This window comes from Mustela nigripes, chromosome 7 (assembly GCF_022355385.1).
Source record: "Mustela nigripes isolate SB6536 chromosome 7, MUSNIG.SB6536, whole genome shotgun sequence".
In the NCBI taxonomy this organism is placed as follows: domain Eukaryota; kingdom Metazoa; phylum Chordata; class Mammalia; order Carnivora; family Mustelidae; genus Mustela; species Mustela nigripes.
The window spans coordinates 6,223,773-6,241,345 of NC_081563.1; the positions used below are offsets into that span (position 1 = coordinate 6,223,773).

A 17,573-nucleotide genomic window follows, 5' to 3' on the forward strand; every position below is an offset into this window, starting at 1 on the left:
GACCCACCGCCCCGGCCCGGACCCACCGCCCCGGCCCGGACCCACCGCCCCGGCCCGGACCCACCGCCCCGGCCCAGACCCACCGCCCCGGCCGTCTTCCTCACGCTTCCACTCACAGCCTCGAACTGTGACAAACAGGAATGTGGACTAAAGAGCTAAAGCTTACACTGACCTCCTGAACGTGCCATACCAGCGCGCTTAATCTCCCAAGTCGATCATAATCTAAAAACTCTAGTTCTTTAGGGCCCCCTGGGTGGCTCAGTGGGTTAGGCCTCTCCCTTTGGCACGGGTCATGATCTCAGAGTCCTGGGATCGAACCCTGCATCAGGCTCTCTGCTCTGTGGGGAGCCTGCTTCCCCCTGCCTCTCGACCTGCTTATGATCTCTGTCTCTCTCTCTGTCAAATAAATAAAATCTTTAGAAAATTAAAAAATAAAATAAAAACTCCAGTTGTTTAAATCCTTAGGACTTAGGATTGTATAGGAATAAATACGTTTATTGGTTTCTTTAAACAAACCAATAATTGATTACATGAACATGAAATATTTTTCCCTACCTTTGAATATAGTTCTGGTTAAAATACAGCATTTTTCCTTAGTAACTAGGTTCCCCAGTCAGTTTTACTCAAACATATTGATTGCCGTTAACTGATTACTGTTATTGATTACCTGAGAGAGCAGGAGGCTGGCCGGTCCTCCACGTGGACAGCGAGGGCCCATCGGGGGCTGACCGGCTGCCTTGTCGGCTTTGCGGGCTGCCCTTCCCGGCCTGTGCCCAGCCTACTGCCTGGACGCCGGTGGCAGGTGCCTGTGTACCTGACGTGGATGGATGTAGAAATTAGTGCTTAAACTCTAGCTCCTCGGTGACAGGCGCAGGGTCTTAGTGACGTCCATCCCCGAGAAGACGACACATAGCAGATGCTCAGTGAAAAGAGTTTAACTCAAAAGAGGCGTTTGAAATCCATCCAGGGGAGCAGACAGCGTGGCCTGAGTCCGTTCAGTGGCGATACTTGGATTTCATCACCAGCCCCACAGCCTCTGGCTGTTCGTGGGGACTCCCTGTGTCTTGTTTTCCTCCTGCGTGGACGGGGCTTCTCAGTAAGTTACTGTCAGTTCAGATCGTTTGTATGAAGTGCATACACAAGGCCAGCTGAACAACGTTTTTTTTTTGTTTTTTTTTGGTTTTTTTAAAGTAAGCTCTTGGCCCAGCGTGGGGCTCGAACTCATGGCCCTGAGATCAAGAATCACATGTTCTACCGACTGAGCCAGCCAGGTGCCCCTGAAGAAAGCAGTCTTAATGGCAGCTGTGTATTTTACCCATTTTATAAAATTAATAAGCAAATTTAAATTAAGTACATCTCAGGAACAGGTAGACATAGTCTACTTCAGAACAAGGGCCGTCTTCAATATCACTTTTCCCCCAGGACATAAAAAGGTACTTGACTTACATGTTAATGCATCTGCACTAATCTGGCGTCTTTGTTTACCTTAGGGACATATTTGGAGAAGACTGTGTAAGTGTGAAAGATGGTTCTGTCCTCAGTGTCACAGTGGATGGGAAAACTGCTAATATCAACTTGGAGACTCGGGTATGTAGCCGCTTCTTCCCACATTTCAGGGCACTTGGAAGAGAAAGTGAAAACAGAAGTAATCTCTGGTCTCCCATCCGACAGCTCACTTTAGCGTTTTGACATTTCCTTCCAGCTTTGCTTTTTCCCCCTACATTTGCTCTTTACAGGCTGTTTGTTATTATATGTGAAGTTACACAGCCCTGCGTTGTTTTTTTTTAATTAATTTATTTGACAGCGATCACAAGACAGAGGGAGGAGGAAGCAGGCTCCCCGCTGAGCAGAGAGCCTGATGTGGGGGCTCGGTCCCAGGACCCTGGGGTCGTGACCTGAGCTGAAGGCAGAGGCTTAACCCACTGAGCCCCCCCAGGTGCCCCAAATCCTGCTTTTTCAGCTTATTTATTTTTTTATTAATCTCTACACCTAGTGTGGGACTTGAACTCACGACCCCAAGATCAAGAGTCGGCTGCTCTGCTGACTGAGCCAGCCGGGCGCCGCACGTTCTTGCTCCTTGCCCATCTGCACAGCACGCGTTTCCCATGTGCACTTTCTATCGTTTCCCTTTTCCACGAGAGGCCTCAGTCCACCGCAGCCTTTCTCTTGTTTGGCATCCGGTTGATTCCAGATTTTTTCAGAAAAGCTGTTCCTGGCTTTACCAGCAAGGTCCAAGTACCTTTTCCAGACGGCAGGGTTTAGGATCGTGGGGCCTGCCCTGTTCTCACACTACAAACCCTGCATCATTATTTAAGCATAAATGAATATGTATATCTCTCAGGCTTGATTTTGAAGATTCGAACAGTTCTACTAAATAACATAGGTTTTAAATTTCTTTTATATTCTTTGAGGAGACACTAGTTGATTTTATCCCACTAGACAAATATGCTAGGAACATAACCAAGTGGTTCACTAGGGAAGAAATCTGGACAGCCAGCAAGCACACAAAGCCAATGTTCAGCTCAATCCACTAATAATTAGAGGAAATACTGATCAAAGGCCACCGCCTCACTGTTGCTCATCACGCAGACCCAGATGAACCAGAGTGCTGGGACCTGGCGCCAGGGAAAACTGGACCATTTATTCTCAGGGCATTTTGGGGCAGGGGGGGGACTGTAAATGAGGTGGCGTGTTCTTTCTGCAGGGGAGTTTGGTGAAATGCCTGGAAAGGCCCAGAAAAGTAAATACCTTTACCCACAATCCACTCACTGGATTGAATCGAAGAAAATAGGCAAGTTAATGATAAAATAATTGGAGCAAAGATATATGTACATGGATTTCTACTCTAGCATCGATTATAATAGCGACAAAACTGCAAGAGACCGGATTGTGCAAGAGTATGAGACAGTAACTCACTGAATAAACAGATTATGTGTATGTTGTACACCTTGACACAGGCCCATACAGCCAGCTGTCGGGAAGGCGGCAGTATGCATCACTGACGGGCACAGTTGTCCCCCGGCATTAGTGAGGGCCAAGAAAAGTTAGATCGCAAGTATGATAAATTGCCCTATTTTGGTTTTAAAGAAATACGTATGTGTAGCTCAAAGTCTAGAAGGTTATACACGGACATGTTCACAGGAGTTAGTAGGTTCTAGAATTAAGGGTATTATTTTTTCCTTCCCTAAGTTGTTATATGAGCAGTATTATGATAAAAAAAAATTTTTAAACAGCATATAGTGTTTTGTAGCTGGGAAATAACTAGATTATTGGTCTAAATCAGATTTAATAGCAAATGTTGAGTGCGAGGACACCCACCGCTTGCGAAGTGATTTGTGTTACACAGACTGAGTTCCTAGTGTGATTTACTGGGTCAGAGTATGGGCTTTGAAGTACATATAGATTTTCCATTTATTCCTTTTCCCAAAGTGTGTCCCTAATTAGACCCGGTGATGGTGCTGTCGGGGATACGTGTGTGACGCAGGCCTGCAGGCCCGAGGGCCGCAGCTTGGGGTCCCCCAGGGCCAGGCCTCTGTGACCACCCTGGGGGAGAGGATTCTTGAAGAGGATCAGCCTGTCTTCCACGTAGCCCTGGGAGACACGTAGGGCGAAGGGGCCGTTTGTGCTTTCGCTTGCAGACGGTGGACTGCGAGGAAGGAAGCGAGGACGACGAGTCGCTGCGGGAAATGGTGGAGCTGGCGGCGCGGAGGCTCTACGAGGCGCTCACCCCCGCTCACTGACGACCAGACGGCTCCGGATCCCAGAACGCTTTTTCTTAACGCTTGACTCCACTTCTGTTACTTAAAATACATGGGTTTCTTGGGAGTAGCCTAGTTACCTGTGATCTCGAATGGCCTCAATTCCAGCAGCTGGAGTGCTACTAAGTTAGCAACTAATGTGTCCGTTATTCCAGAACTACTGAATAAACTATTATTTTAGAATTTGATTCTGCTTCTAGGCACGTGTGCTGCTGCCAGTGAAACCTTCCAGATCTGCTTGTAGCAGCTCAATCAGAATGTCTTGGTGTCCTTTTTAAGAAAACGCATGATGGCTTGTATTTTCAATTTTGTATTCTGAGTGGGAATAGAGATTATCACCCAAGTGCTTTTTGGTTTCTTCCTTCCTGATACTCTTGGCAAATTCCTTAATTTTTACATTTGTAAAATTAAGGCTTTTGGGATTCAGTGATACTTTCTTTGTGTAGTATCTACACATGCAATTCAGAAATACTCAGGCTATTATTTTTATGCCTCAAGCTCCAGGGGATTCAGGTGTGAGTTGTGGAATTGCTCTGTGTATAAATTAAATCACTAGGCCAGTTTCCTGAAGCGCCTGTAATTCAGACTTGTGATAACTGGACACAGGAGCGTGGGGGGCGGTGTGCTGCGGGAGCAGGTCAGTCGGGGTGTTCCTTGGGGTCCGCTTCCACGCACAGGTCCGACTGCCCCGTCAGGGAGCGAGCACGCGCAGAAGCTCGCCCTCGCCTTCACGCCCACCTTGAGAGTCGGTCACACGCACCATCAAGCTGAAGGCCTTCGCCAACCACAGTCTCTAAATTCCACTGACCCTGTTAGTCTCTCCTTGCCTCACCTCTTGGTGACTTGCAGCCACCAAGCGCTCCTTCTCTGCATTGCTGTGACAAGCTTGAGTGCACAAATCTGAAATTTTACTTCAATTATTTATTTCTGTAAGATACCCTACTTTTGTCTCTGGTCCAAACCAAAGCTCTAAGGGTCACCTTTTGTGTCACCTAAGATTTTGTTATGATAGACTTTTTAAAAAGATTTTAGTTTAGAGAAAGCAAGAGAACCAGCAAGAGGGGCAGAGGGAGAGGGAGAGAATCCCAAGCGGACCGCTGCCCACCACGGAGTGCAAAGCGGGGCTCGATCTCACGACCTAAGCCGAAATCCAGAGTCAGGCACTCAACCAACAGAGCCTCGCCAGCGCCCCTGTTTTGAGAGATTTAAAACGTTTTTAATTAAAAAAAAAAAACTCTATCTTAATAAGACAATATGTACAGTAAAAAGAGAATGTGCCTTTTCCCCTAGTCCCTCTCCCTGAGGTGACCGATTTAAGGATTCTAAACTGCTCAAGTCTCCCCTCCTCTTCTCACGGTGGCTCGAGTCCCAGTCAGCCTGGCCCCTCCGGTTCCTGCCACAGCGCGCGCGCGCGCGCGCGCACGCACACGCGCGCGCACACACACACAGCCACAGCACGCGCGCGCGTACACACACATACACACACACCCTCCGTTTGACTCCGGAAACACACACACCTGCTCTCAAGCCCTCCCTGCTGAAGGCCCGCCAGAGCTTCGCTGTCCTTAGGGTCAAGTCCAAACGCCTTAGCTAAGCCAGCTGTTCTCAACCTTGGCTACATGCGGGAGTCGCCTGCGGGCAGCAACAACTGACGGAGGCGCACATCGCGGCATCGGACGTCAAGGTCGTTGGTCCGGAGTGAGGATCCTCTCCGAGCACATTCGGAAGCTCCCCACGATTCTAGTAGGAGATGGGGAGCTGCTGGCGCGGAGCCTTGAGGCTCTGCGTCGCGCCTCCCGCCTCCCGCCAGGCGCCCCCCCACGCCCCAGCCGCAGCGCGGTAGGTCTGCGGGGCGCCGCGTGCCCGCCGGGTTCTCCATGCTCAGGTGTTTCAGGACAGGCTTCTGGCTCGTTTTCTAGCGACGGCCGTCGGACTGCGGCGCGCAGCTGGGGCGACAAGGGCTCGGAGCGCACTCGAGCCCTGGAGCTCCTGGGGGTCTTCGAAGTAGCCGCCCCCGACCCCACCCGCCCCGTGGCTCGGTCCTTGGCCCCTCGGGCGTCCGGCCGGGCACCTGCTCAAATCCCCCTCCCCCCATCTTGCCCCGGCCCGCCTTCAGCACGAACCCCGGTTCCTAGTGATCGTAGATGCTTCTACCCTTCACCCTGCTCGTCGGCTGTGGCCCCCCTTCCCTCATGTCTCCCCGCTCCTGCAAACCCCATCTTCGCCCTTGAACGGTCCGCCTTCTGCAGACGTCTCAAGCTGTTCTTTAAGGTCCAAACCTCGATAAATGCTCGAGTCCGTTCACTGAACGCGGCGGCCTTGCGGTGGCCGCGCCCCTCGGAAGCACTTCCCCACGGTCTCCACACGCGGGCCTTTGGCGGAAACCTCGGCCCCGCGTGGGGTCGGCGCTGGCTCTGGGGGCGGCGCCAGGCCTCTCCCCCTTCGGGCCCCCCGCCCGGGCGCGGGGAGGTGCGGGCCCAGGCCGCCCCGCCCGGAGGGTCTGCGCGCCCCCGGGGTCAGAGGGCTGCGGGCGCCCCGCGCCTGACAGGACGAACGACGAGCAGCGAGTCCGACTGGGAAACGGACAAAAACGAGCGTCCCACGGGGCAACGGCCAGCGCACGGCCGGTCGCCAAAGGGGTTCAGTCCGTGCAGCCCCGGGAGCCCCGAGGGCAGTCACCCCGCGGGCGACGCTACCGCGACGGAGCCCCGCGCGCGGCCCCGCCCCCGGCCGCTCGCCCCGCCCCGGATATCCGGCCCGGCCCCGCCTCTCGGCTGGCGGCAATATGGCGCTGTGCGAGGCGGCGAGCGGCGGGGCTTCTCTGGCCTGGCCGCGGGTGTTGCTCTTCGGAGACTCCATCACCCAGGTACCGCCGCTCGGTCCTCACGTGGCGGGTCCCTCGGGCGCCCACGGCCGCGCCCTGCCCCGCTGAGAGAGCGGCGGGCCGGGCAGCTCCGCACCGGGCCCCCGTCCTGCCGTCTGCCCCGCGGCTAGCGAGGCCGCCTCCCCGCACCCCGCTTCCCCCGCGCGGGCTGCCCGGAAGGCTGAGCGCCCTCGGGCCGGGATCTGCCCGGGGACGCCTGCAGCCTCCTGCAGCCGCCGCCTCCAGCGCGCCTTCGGGGCCCCCGGCAGCGGTCCCCTTTCTGGTTGCCCCCGCCTTCGAGATGCCGGGGTGGGTGGCGCGGGACCTGCACGGCCGTTCGGTTGAGCCTGTTTTTCGGGCGGGGGGAGGTGCGGGGAGTCGCCCCCGCCGCGCCTCGGAGTGTCAAAGTCCGAATTCGCTGCTTTGCGTCAGGTTTCGGGATAGTCGGAGACCCGGTCCGAGGAGGGGCGCCTTGCGCTCACCTTAGAGTCTGTCTTTTGGGGACCGCGCTCTGTGTCCCGCGCGCAGCTTCCCTGCGGGGGCGCCTGGGTCCCCTGCTGAGGTTTCGTGCAGCCCGTTCCTCGCAGAAAACACTTGGAGCCAGGTTCGCCTCTGCTTCCTCTGGCGGAGCAAGCTGGTGAGGACTACAGCGTCTGCGGGAGTAACGGAGCGGATCCCGTTTTCACCCCGTCCCGTTAAGGAAAAGGACACGTGCTACTGCGGGCAGGAAGGACGCTTTCAAAAATGACTCCCGCGGCGGCTTTTTTTTTTTTTTTTTTTTTGTCTCTTCAAATATGACTTCCGCAACCACTTTCCTGTGTATGTACCACTTTTTAGGCAAATAGAGCAATAAGGGTTCTCCAGATTTATAAGAATGTATGTTTAAAAAAGGTTCACCCCAAGCTCTGTGATTGACTTCCTTATTCTTTTCGATTACGGAAGTGCAGTTCAGCCTGGACCCTCTTTCTTAACTGAACATACAATCGATTTTTTCTCTCATACATAATTTTAAGCCGCTTTTCTAGGTAAAAATGACCAATGTTAGTTCTCAATAAAATGCAGGCGACGGTCTCAGATGCAGTTGATAGGGACAAAAAGTCTGGGAGGAGGAGAGGAAAGCAAAGGAGCTGCTGACCAAAATATCCCTTTCTACCATGTGCCAATTACATCCATAAGTAGTAATGGACTTTTCCTTTTTCAGTTTTCTTTCCAGCAGGGTGGATGGGGAGCATCACTGGCTGACAAGCTGGTCAGGTGAGAATAGTTTCTAGATTGATAATCGAGTGTTTATTGATGGAAAGCTGTAGCTGCATCCCAGAAGAGAGCGTGAATGATAGAGTTTCAAACAGTAAATCCCTCCTTCGTCTTTGCGGGCCTTTCCTGGTTAGTATATACAGGGTTGGGGAAGGGAAGGGGGAAGGGCAGGCGCTCGGGGTTCAGCAGAAGTTTTGTGGATATGAAATCAAACCCTAAAAGTTGTAGAAAAGATACTGGGGGTTTGGAGCCAAACACAGTTATTGACCATCTGAAGAAGACAAGTTCTTTTTCAATTATTACTGTGGGTGGGGTATGGTTTAAACAAGTAGTGAGGAATTCAACTGAAAGAAAGCAAAGTATATTCATAAACCAAAGTTAGAGTCATTTTTGGGTAGAGGATTTTGTCCCCCCAGATTCTCTTTATAAAATAGGTCAGAAATAGTAATGATCTTGGCATTCTGTTTGCCAGACGTAGTGTAAGCTTGTGCTAAGGAAGTCATCAAACAGGGAACACTGCCCCAATTCAGGAGGTTAAAAAATACTTAGAAATATTTTCCACATTTAAAACACTAAACACAACTATTTAGAATATCGGTCCACTGATCAGATTGGAGTTTTGTCTTCTCCTTTAGAAGAAATAAGCAGGATGTACTACCAGTTTATTAATATTTGAAAATTTTCACCAGTATAATTAATATACCAAGAAAATGTATTTTATTTCCAAATGTGAAATGTGTTTTAAAATGTCTTCACTTTCTCCTTCATTTTTATGCCCTAAACAAGAAATGAAAAAATTGACCTTCCCAACTTTTTCTGTTCCCAAGTTCCACCCTATTTAAGTGGGCTTAATCTAGAAACATGGAATTATCACTCAGTTTTCCCTTTTGTAAAATGGGAGAGTTATAATTGCTAAGTTTTACTGAGTGCTTACCAAGTGCCAGAAACTAAAATGCTTCATGTGCATTGACTCATTGAATCTTTATAACCACCCTGGGATTTTACAGATGAGACGAATAAGATGGAGAGGGTTTTTAACAAGGTCACTCACAGCTAAGAAGTGGCAGGTGGTGTGGCTCCTGAGCCCTGGGTCCTGAGCCTCCGGAGACAAGGTCACCTGCTTTCTTATTGGGAGGCTTGGAAGTGCTAATGTGAGCTCGCTTGGGCACCTGGGACTTGGCAGTGCTCCCTAAATAGTAGCTTTTACATTTAGTAATCCCATAACTGTTTAATTGGCCTCTTCACCTTTTCTGAAAAGCTAAATAACTCAAGTAACCTGGAAAGCCGCATCTCAAATGTTTTACCAACACATAATTTTTACCAGGAAACCAAATGTTTCCTAGTGACTAATTTTAGTACTAAAATCCTGTGAGAATTGATAGTTTACACATATGCTTGCTAGAAGACCACTCAGAAGTTATTTTTCAGAATTGAGAGCAATTACAAGAAAAGACAGTCGGAGACCGTGTGTGGTCTGGCCTGTTGCCTCCCGACTGCGGACAAGCATCCTGTTGAGGCCCGCGGGGCGGCGTGGCTGCTGGCTGAGCCCACGGAGAGGCTGCACGTCAGTGAACTCTTGCCCCTTTGGGCTCCACACCCGCCGCCGCCACCCCACCCCTGCCTGGAGTAGCCTGCCTCTGCTGGGCATGCGCACCCCGGCCCTGTTCACTGGAGTATTAGGAACTAAAATGCCACAGTGGGGCAGCAGAACCCAGGCGTAGGGGGCCCCTGTACTTTCCCTGGGTCCACCGGGGGAGCCGGGGGGCTATGGTCGGTGCTGACAGGTATGGGGGGCTGCGGGGGTGAGAGGCCAGGCACTTCCACTGCCCCGTCCCTTTTCAGCGTCAGAACCGCGTTCTTTCTGGTCCACCCAAACCACTGGCCCTTCGGTGGGCATTTCCATCTTTAGCTATGCAAGCCGTTAGGGTGAATTTTCTTTTTAAGGATTTCAGAGGAAGAGAGAAAAAAAATGAGTGGATGGGGGAGGGGGCAGAGAGAGGCACAGGCAGACTCCCCGCGGAGTGCAGGGGAGGGAGGAGGGGGGCGGTGGATCTCGACCCCAAGATCCGGACCTGAGTGGAAACCAAGAGTCAGAAGCTCCACCCACTGAGCCACCCAGGCGCCTCGGGGTGAATTTTCAGTGTCTGCTTCAGCCGCTTGCACAGCCCTGAACTGATTCACGGCTGGTTTGGTGTATTTTTTGAAGTGTAATTAACATACAGTGTTATGTTAGTTTCAGGTGGACTGATTCAGTGTTAAATGTAACCCAGTTTCCAAGCTGTACAGTTAAATTGGGCGCTACTGTGAGTGCCCGTCCGTGCGCTGGCTGCATGGAGAGCAGGAACTCAAGTACATCATCGTGTCCCACAGGGACATCGTCTGTGTTTTAGCGTTAAGAAAGCATTCTAATAATTCTTAAATCTGTTTAAATCCTTTTAAAATTTACTGATATATTTTCATTGGGTTCTTTAGCCGTATCTCAGTATTTCTTTAACCAAAAACACTTGAAGTATTTGGAGGAGTTAGAATAAACTCGGCTTTTTCAGTTTATTAAAGCTCCTGCTGTTTGCTTTTTTTTTTTTTTTAAGATTTTATTTAACTGACAGAGATCACAAGTAGGGAGAGAGGCAGGCAGAGAGAGAGGAAGGGAAGCAGGCTCCCTGCTGAGCAGAGAGCCCGATGCTGGGCTTGATCCCAGGACCCTGGGGACCATGACCTGAGCAAAAGGCAGACGCTTCCAGGTGCCCCCAAACCATGTCTTTAAGGAAGCAAAACAAACACTACAGACATGTACATAAAAGTATATATATTAAAATTATTGACTCAAGACCACGGGGTGGGGGGGGCACCGATGATGATGTGTCCATGTAGGTCTATCACTTTCAACAACTGTGCCACCAGGGGGTGAGGGGGGCCTGTGCATATGGGGGGCAGGAGTGTGCAGGAACTCTGTTCCTTTGCATTTGCCGTACCCCTAAAATGACTCTCAAAAAATAGTCTGTAAAAAAGTCCCAGAAATCTTCTATATATGATGTCCCCAAATAACCACTGTTAGCCTCAAGCCCCAGCTTTTGACTTTCTGCCCAGGATTGCTCAGATTGACACCAGTCTGCTGTGACCTCCCGGTGACAGGACCTCCCTCCCCACCCCCGACATGAGTCTGCGAGTCAGCAGACAAGATGCTTGGCCCCTTTGCTGTTACTTATCACCCTTCTCGTCAAGGAAAGACAACCTAGATTTTGGAAAGACTTAAGGATGCCACGTTCGACAACATGACTGCTCTTCCCAGAGGGAAGATGCGGCGGGAGCACCCGGCCGGCTCAGTCGAGAGAGCCTGCAACTCTTGATCTCGAGGTCATGAGTTTGAGACTGCGTTGAGTGTTGAGGGGACTTAAAGTTTTAAAAAGTGAAAGCCGCTCAGAGCCACGGGACATCAGCAGGTGCCACGGCCTGGAGGGTGCATACTGGGGGCTCGTGGCAGAGGCGCTAGAAACTGTTCTTTGCCCACAATTCATTTTTTAAATTCTTCATTTCAGAAAATGTGATGTTCTGAATCGCGGATTTTCAGGTTATAATACCCGATGGGCCAAAATCATTCTTCCAAGATTAATCACGAAAGGGAACAGTCTGGACAGCCCAGCAGCAGTTACAATTTTCTTTGGTGCCAATGACAGTGCGCTGAAAGGTAAAGGCATGCTTATGGTTTTCTAATTAATTTTTAGCTATTTTGTGTTGAGAAAGAGTGCATGTGTGTGAGCACGCACGTCTGTGGGGGCGGGGTCAGAGAGGGAGGATTTTTTTTTTTAATATTTATTTGGGAGAGAGCACAAGTGGGGTGAGGGGCAGAGGGAAAAGCAGGCTCTTCATGGAGCAGGGAGCCCAACGTGGAGCTTGACCCCAGAATCATGACCTGAGCCGAAGGCAGATGCTTAACCGACTGGGTCCCCCAGGTACCCTGGAAGGGATTTCCAAAGCTCTCATACTTGGAGCTGCCGAGTGTGGAGTGAGATGGGCACACGCTTACGGAACTGGTGGGGAAACTTGGGATCTTTCTGGAAAGATACTGGCGGCATGCGTCAAAGGACTTCCGCTACCTAGAAATGCAGCCTGACACTCCGGCGGCCGGGCGGCCGCGACACCCATAGTAGCCTCCCCAGCAGTGAACGCGGGGGAGTCGCGTGGCAAAGTGGCCATGCCGAGCTGGTCCCCCAGCAGCCGACCGTGTTTGAGGGCCACTCACGGACACAGAAGTGCCCCCGTGTTCCATGAGAGGAGAACAGGGTGGCTCCGCGCGCTCTGTATCCTCTCTGTGTTTGGAGGCGCTTGGGTCAACACGAAGCGCTTCGCAGCATCCGGCAGCCGCCGGGGAGCTCTGCGTGGGGGAACCACGGGTGCTTGGATTTGCTCCTGTCACTGCACCCACGTGTGGCCTGCTGGGGGCCCGTGAGAGTCCCCGCACACTGCACGGGAGCCGGGTCGGCGGGGAGCCTGCACGGCCCAAACAGTGGACTCCACAGCGGCCGCATGTCCAGTGAGCGCACGGACCCGGCTCTGGTGCGCCACGCGCCTCGTGAAGGTCGTTTCCACGGTCCCTATGGGGGGACCCGGTTCTCCCCCTCATGTGACCCGTGAGATGCGAGCGCGGAGAGGCTGAGCAGGGCCCCCAGCCAGGGCCTCGGGGGTCTGGGGGTCCGCGGCGTGAAGAGCCGCCCGCCCCGGCCTGGTTTCTGTCCTTGTGCCAAACCAGCAACATCAGGAGTCCCAGGATCTGTGACCCCATCTCCACCTTCACTGCAGTCACCTGGAGCAGGCACGTGTGTGCAGTGTCTGTGTGTCCCCCCCCCCCAACAGACGAGAACCCCAAGCAGCACGTCCCGCTGGCCGAGTACGCAGCGAACCTGCACACCATGGTGCGACAGCTGTCTGCCGCCGGCGTGCCCGCGAGCCGCGTGGTCCTCGTCACGCCGCCCCCGCTCTGTGAGGCTGCGTGGGAGCAGGAGTGCCTGCTGCAGGGTGAGCGCCGGGCCGCGGTGGCGGCGGGGGGATGGGGGTCCCGGGCTTAGGCCACAGCTGCCACGGGTCTCTCGCTGCGCTGGGTCTGCGGGGCCTGAGCTGGTCCCGCAGGAGCCCAGGCCAAGAGCCTGCAGTGGCGCTGAACCCTGATGTCCCCACACGGGGTGGCCTCTGGACTTCGCAGCCGCTGCTTTGCTCATTTGTGTGTGAACGTGGCTCCTTCTGCCTCGCCTGTGCCCCCGCCCTTGACAGCGAGACCGCTTCTGCGCCTGGACCAAGGTGGCTCTGCGTTCTGGTGGGCACGGGCAGGCGCTATTGTCCTCCTGGGCTAGAGGGGACCATGTGTGGCTCTCCTGCTGCACCTGGAGGCACTTTGTCCCCATCGCTGCTCGTCTTGGTACCTCTAGGTGCTAAGTCAGGACCTGGCCAGGTGCTCTGGACACAGAAGTGACCGGAATCCGGCTCCTGCCTATGGCAGTAGGGAGGGCAGCAGTGCGAGTGGGGGTCTGACGGACGGACTGAAACCGTCATTCACAGTGTGGAAGCAGAATCTAGAGATGTCCAGAAAGTTCCCCAAAGGAGGTAAACAGGGCAAGTTTACCCTAAGAGGGCAGACAGGGAGGAAGGGGCCTCCACTGTCCGCGGCATCTGAAAGGCAGCCCCAAGAAGCGGCCGAATCGAGGTCGTTCACTCTGGAGGGTGAAGTGGGGACCCCCAGCGGCCCTCCTCCATGGCTTGGGAGCTGGTTCGTGCTAAGCCTGGACGAGCAGGCTGCCAGTTAGAGCTACGTCAGCGCTTCTCAGACTGCCGGTCGCAACCCATCCGTGGGTCCCAAAACTGGGCATGACATTTTTTGAGAACAGAAAAAAGTCCGCATCTGGGACATAGTAGGCCTCGCTCTGTGAGACCCGTTCGGCTCCTGTAAATGCGGCTGGAGGCCTGGGAGGACCGCAGAGGTTCACCAGCTGGGTTTTGAGCCACAGGCTACGAGCAAGTTCTCCCGAAGACAGACCCGTAGGCGTCTTCCTGGCCACAGTGGCCTTGGAGCAAGGGCGGGTGGGAGCTGCCTGTACAGTCCCCACAGTCATAGCCCAGCCCTCTGCAGACGTGTCCACAGCCCCTCCCCACTCCCTTCTCTGGCTGAACCCCAGCGAGCTTCACACCAGTGCCGGGGTCTCTCCTCACATACCCCAACTTGGGGTCTCTGCCTGGCGTCCCCCTTGCTGGCCTCCGGCCCCCCTCTGGCCACCTCTGGCCTGCGTTCCAGCCAAGCAGACGGCCGCAGCAGGGCTCTCCTGCCTCTGACTTCCGGTCCGCTTCCCCTGTGGGGACCAGCCATGGCTCCCTCGTCCCCACAGTCCTTGGTCCCGCGTCGGGCAGCACAGCACGCGGGGACCATCTTCCCCCAGTTGGGGCCATCGGAGCGTGCCATGGCCATGCCCAGAGAGGCATCCGGGTCAGCGGGTTGGTACAGGGCCAGCAGCCACCCACACACTCGCTCTCAACAGGCTGCAAATTAAATCGTCTGAACTCGGTTGTTGGCAAATACGCGGGCGCCTGTGTACAGGTAGCCCAGGACTGCGGGGTCGACGTGCTGGACCTGTGGACCCTGATGCAGAAAGACACTCAGGTACGTGGCTGGCTCGGGCCTCAGGGTGAGCACAAGCCCACAGATGGGACCCCGCTCTGAGTAGGCACGACCCTTGTCACTGTCACCACTTAAACCAGAAAGCCGGGGTTAGCGGGGGAACCCCTTCCCCAGCCCGGTTCCTCGGCTGCACCCAGCGGCTGGCGTCCATCTCCGGGACGGTCAGGAGTGAGCACAGAGTGAAATGAGCCAAAAATGGTTCACATTCAAGGACATGCAGGCCAACAAATTATTGTACTACCCCACCCCCTATTAAAAAACTCATTAAAAGGTAAAATGATGAACTTAAGCAGGCCGGGGGTGGGGGGCTAAAATTCATAGTTGGAGGGAGGGGGTTCCAAATCTTTTGTTTGAAGCCGGAAAGCCCACTTGCAACCATCAAAGGTGAAAGCTGGCCCCACAGAGCAGTACAGCCCCAGGAGGGCAGTCGGACGCGTCCCCGCATCTGGTGTCCCCAGGACCAGGACCCGGCAGCCACCGTGCTGGGCGTTTCCCTTATGAGCCCAGCACCGGGCCTCCAGGCCTCTCCCAGACGTCGGCTGGGCCTGGCCCGCTTGTGGCGTCGCAGGCCAGGAGCAGCCGGAGTCCTGGCTTCGTCTGGGCTAAACGTCCATCCAGGAGGTCCGGGACGGCTGTCCTGCTCCAGGAGGGAACCGTGCACTGCCGTGGGGGGCTCTTACAAGGTTCTTCGAGATTTTCTAGAGTGGGGTGGGAGGGGGCTTTCCTGAGATCTCCAAAATGGAGGCGGGGGGCACCGAGGCCTGGGGAAGCGCTGGTCTGGGCGAGCTGTGGCCCAGCCGGCGCCAGCAGGGACAGGGGTGGGCTTGGGCAAAGCCTGCTCCCCAGGAGCAGCGGCTCTTGCTTGGGCCTGGGGGTACAAGTTCCTTCCGCCTGGAAACCTGCCTGTCCACCTCCATGCCTGGACTAGGGGAGTCAGAAACTGTGGCCCTCGGGCCCGGAGCTCTCCTAACAGCAGGTCATGTTTTTGACATTAAGGCACCGTGTCGGCTCATTCGGCCTCTTCCGTCTGAGGAGCCGGAACAATGGCAGGGGCGGGGGGGGGGGGGGTGCACTGCATGGCCCGCGGGTCACGGAGCTCCGTGTGCACAGGACAGTGAGCCGGCAGCCCACGAAGGGCTGGGGAGCAGCGGACCCCCGCGGTTAACTTCCCTGTTCCCTTGCAGGACTTCTCATCCTACCTGTCCGACGGGCTGCACTTGTCGCCAAAGGGAAATGAGTTTCTGTTCTCTCACCTCTGGCCTCTCATCGAGAAGAGAGTCTCCTGTCTGCCCTTGCTGCTCCCGTACTGGCGGGACATAGCGGAAGCCCGGCCGGAACGGAGTCTCCTGGGAGACGGGGACCATTAGCCACAGAAAAGCCAGTCTGCCCGGTGACTTACAGACGCGGACAGTGCCACAAAGATCCCAGGATGCGTGGTCAGATCTGTGCTCGTGACCCTGGAACACGGAACCTCTGCCACCAAGATCAATAAAAGCCTTAGAATTTTTAGGGAAGCTCTGCACCTTGGTGTGCTTTGTTGTGACAGCTGCCTGAGGCAGTGTCCTCGGTGCCCAGCTACGGAAGCAACCCTGGGTCGCCTGCTAACTGTATACATGGGAAAAAAAAGTAAAGACAAGATTTGTTTAAAAAGTCTTAATTTTTATAAAAAACGATTTTCTTACATGGAGCTGGGAACCGTTCACTCTCACATACACCCACTCACCTATCAGATTCCAGGAGCATAGCTAAACTATATGACGACTAGTTAAGACAGCAAACACCACAAGGTATCAGTTCAAGTATTAGTGTAACAGGCATCTGCGTAATGAACGTCCTTAGAAGAAAAGATTTGATTTGTCACAGGTTCAGTTAATTGCCCTCAAAATTTACAAATTATCTGTTAGAATGTGTCGGCTGCGAGCTCATTTCAGTACTGGGGCGGGGGGAGCTTTTAAGTCTTAATTTTAAGGAAATCAGAGTTCAATTTGATGATTTTTATCCTTCACAAAGTAAATGCACACAGCCCTGAAGCCCTAAAGCAGGAAGTAACGCAGTGTCCCCTGCGGTCCCCACCCAGGGTGTGCAGGAGCCAGCTGTGGCGGCAGAAAGCCGCAGGCCCCAGGGAAGCAGCGGGCCCTCCCTGCTCATCACAGCAGCTCGGCCTTTCACGACCACTGTTCTCTGATGAGAACCAGCTCACGTACCTCGTGGCCACTAGTGTTTGCAAGGAGGAAACCACGCTCTCGTTTCGAAGTCGTTCAGGTTTTGTGAATGGCGCTCGTTTTAAGGGCGGCAGCGGTACTAGACAGACTTAGAAAATATAAAACTTCCCAGCGAACTGGGGCCCTAAACAGTTGGCAGGAGTCTGTACATTCAGTTTGGCTACTTGTAAGCTAGACTGTTCTCATTCTAGAAAGTGCTAACCTCAGAATCTGGGAAACCATGTTCACACATCTATCTTGAGGAAGAAGCCGGGTGGTTCTCCCTGCTGGAGGCTCTGGGAATGCCTAAAGACAGACAGAACCCACGGTTTAGAAAGAACCTGTAACTCCGTTTTCTCTCCTTTGTCTTTCCCTGAAGGCAAAAAATAAACTCTGTGTTCCAGTTGTCCTCACAAGTAACTGCTAAATGCCTCCCAAGGGTCAGCGGACCATTACAGTGTATTAAAAAACAAAAAACAAAAAAACCCCCAAAACTGATCTTAATCAGTGCTGTTCTCAATACAAAGGTAAATTTACAAAAATGTAAATATTCATAAACCTAATCCAGCTGTATTTTCTGCTTCTGCACCACAGGTTGAAGGGTATTTTAAAAACCAAAAAAAAAAAAAAAAAAAAAAACAAAAACTAAAACCTGAAAGCCTCAAAATAAGCCAGATTCACTTCACCTCTTCCAAAGGACAGGGGCCTCGGCACACAAGCAGTTCCCGAGTGTGACGGGTCCAGACCCGCGACCGGCCTCCGCTGCGCGGTCCCTTCGTCCCCCGGCGACCCTCGCAGCACGGCCCCGGGGCTCCCCAGTGCGCCGGCCGCCGCCC

At 53.6% G+C, this 17,573-nt stretch overlaps 2 protein-coding genes across 3 annotated transcripts in view; both read left to right on the forward strand.

Annotated features, from left to right (window-relative positions):
* The window catches only part of CPSF3 (cleavage and polyadenylation specific factor 3), a 45,224-nt gene extending 41,278 nt beyond the window's left edge, over positions 1 to 3,946 (forward strand). The window contains exons 17-18 of the mRNA XM_059405126.1: positions 1,491 to 1,587; positions 3,639 to 3,946. Coding sequence (XP_059261109.1) covers positions 1,491 to 1,587; positions 3,639 to 3,740 — 199 coding nt within the window. The 3' untranslated portion in view covers positions 3,741 to 3,946. The remainder of the gene's footprint in view (positions 1 to 1,490; positions 1,588 to 3,638) is intronic.
* A 2,293-nt stretch (positions 3,947 to 6,239) lies between these two features.
* On the forward strand, positions 6,240 to 16,189 carry IAH1 (isoamyl acetate hydrolyzing esterase 1 (putative)). Of its 2 annotated transcripts, none has more exons than XM_059405128.1 (6): positions 6,240 to 6,624; positions 7,823 to 7,875; positions 11,444 to 11,560; positions 12,727 to 12,888; positions 14,397 to 14,518; positions 15,721 to 16,189. In XM_059405128.1, exons 4-6 carry the CDS (start codon positions 12,783 to 12,785, stop codon positions 15,901 to 15,903), a joined length of 411 nt encoding a protein of 136 aa, XP_059261111.1. In that variant the 5' UTR covers positions 6,240 to 6,624; positions 7,823 to 7,875; positions 11,444 to 11,560; positions 12,727 to 12,782; the 3' UTR covers positions 15,904 to 16,189. The 2 variants fall into 2 exon arrangements, with proteins under 2 accessions (XP_059261111.1, XP_059261110.1); XM_059405127.1 differs by having other exon boundaries at positions 6,490 to 6,624; positions 11,412 to 11,560.
* Positions 16,190 to 17,573: the final 1,384 nt, after the last annotated feature.

What these genes read in the sequence shown, in the direction of transcription:
- IAH1 (XM_059405127.1), top strand. Translation starts at nt 6,544, where the DNA reads ATGGCGCTGTGCGAGGCGGCGAGCGGCGGGGCTTCTCTGGCCTGGCCG. An exon ending in CTGGCTGACAAGCTGGTCAG is followed by an intron (nt 7,876 to 11,411) that starts GTGAGAATAGTT and finishes TCTTCATTTCAG; the next exon opens with AAAATGTGATGTTCTGAATC. An exon ending in GCAGGAGTGCCTGCTGCAGG is followed by an intron (nt 12,889 to 14,396) that starts GTGAGCGCCGGG and finishes CGCTCTCAACAG; the next exon opens with GCTGCAAATTAAATCGTCTG.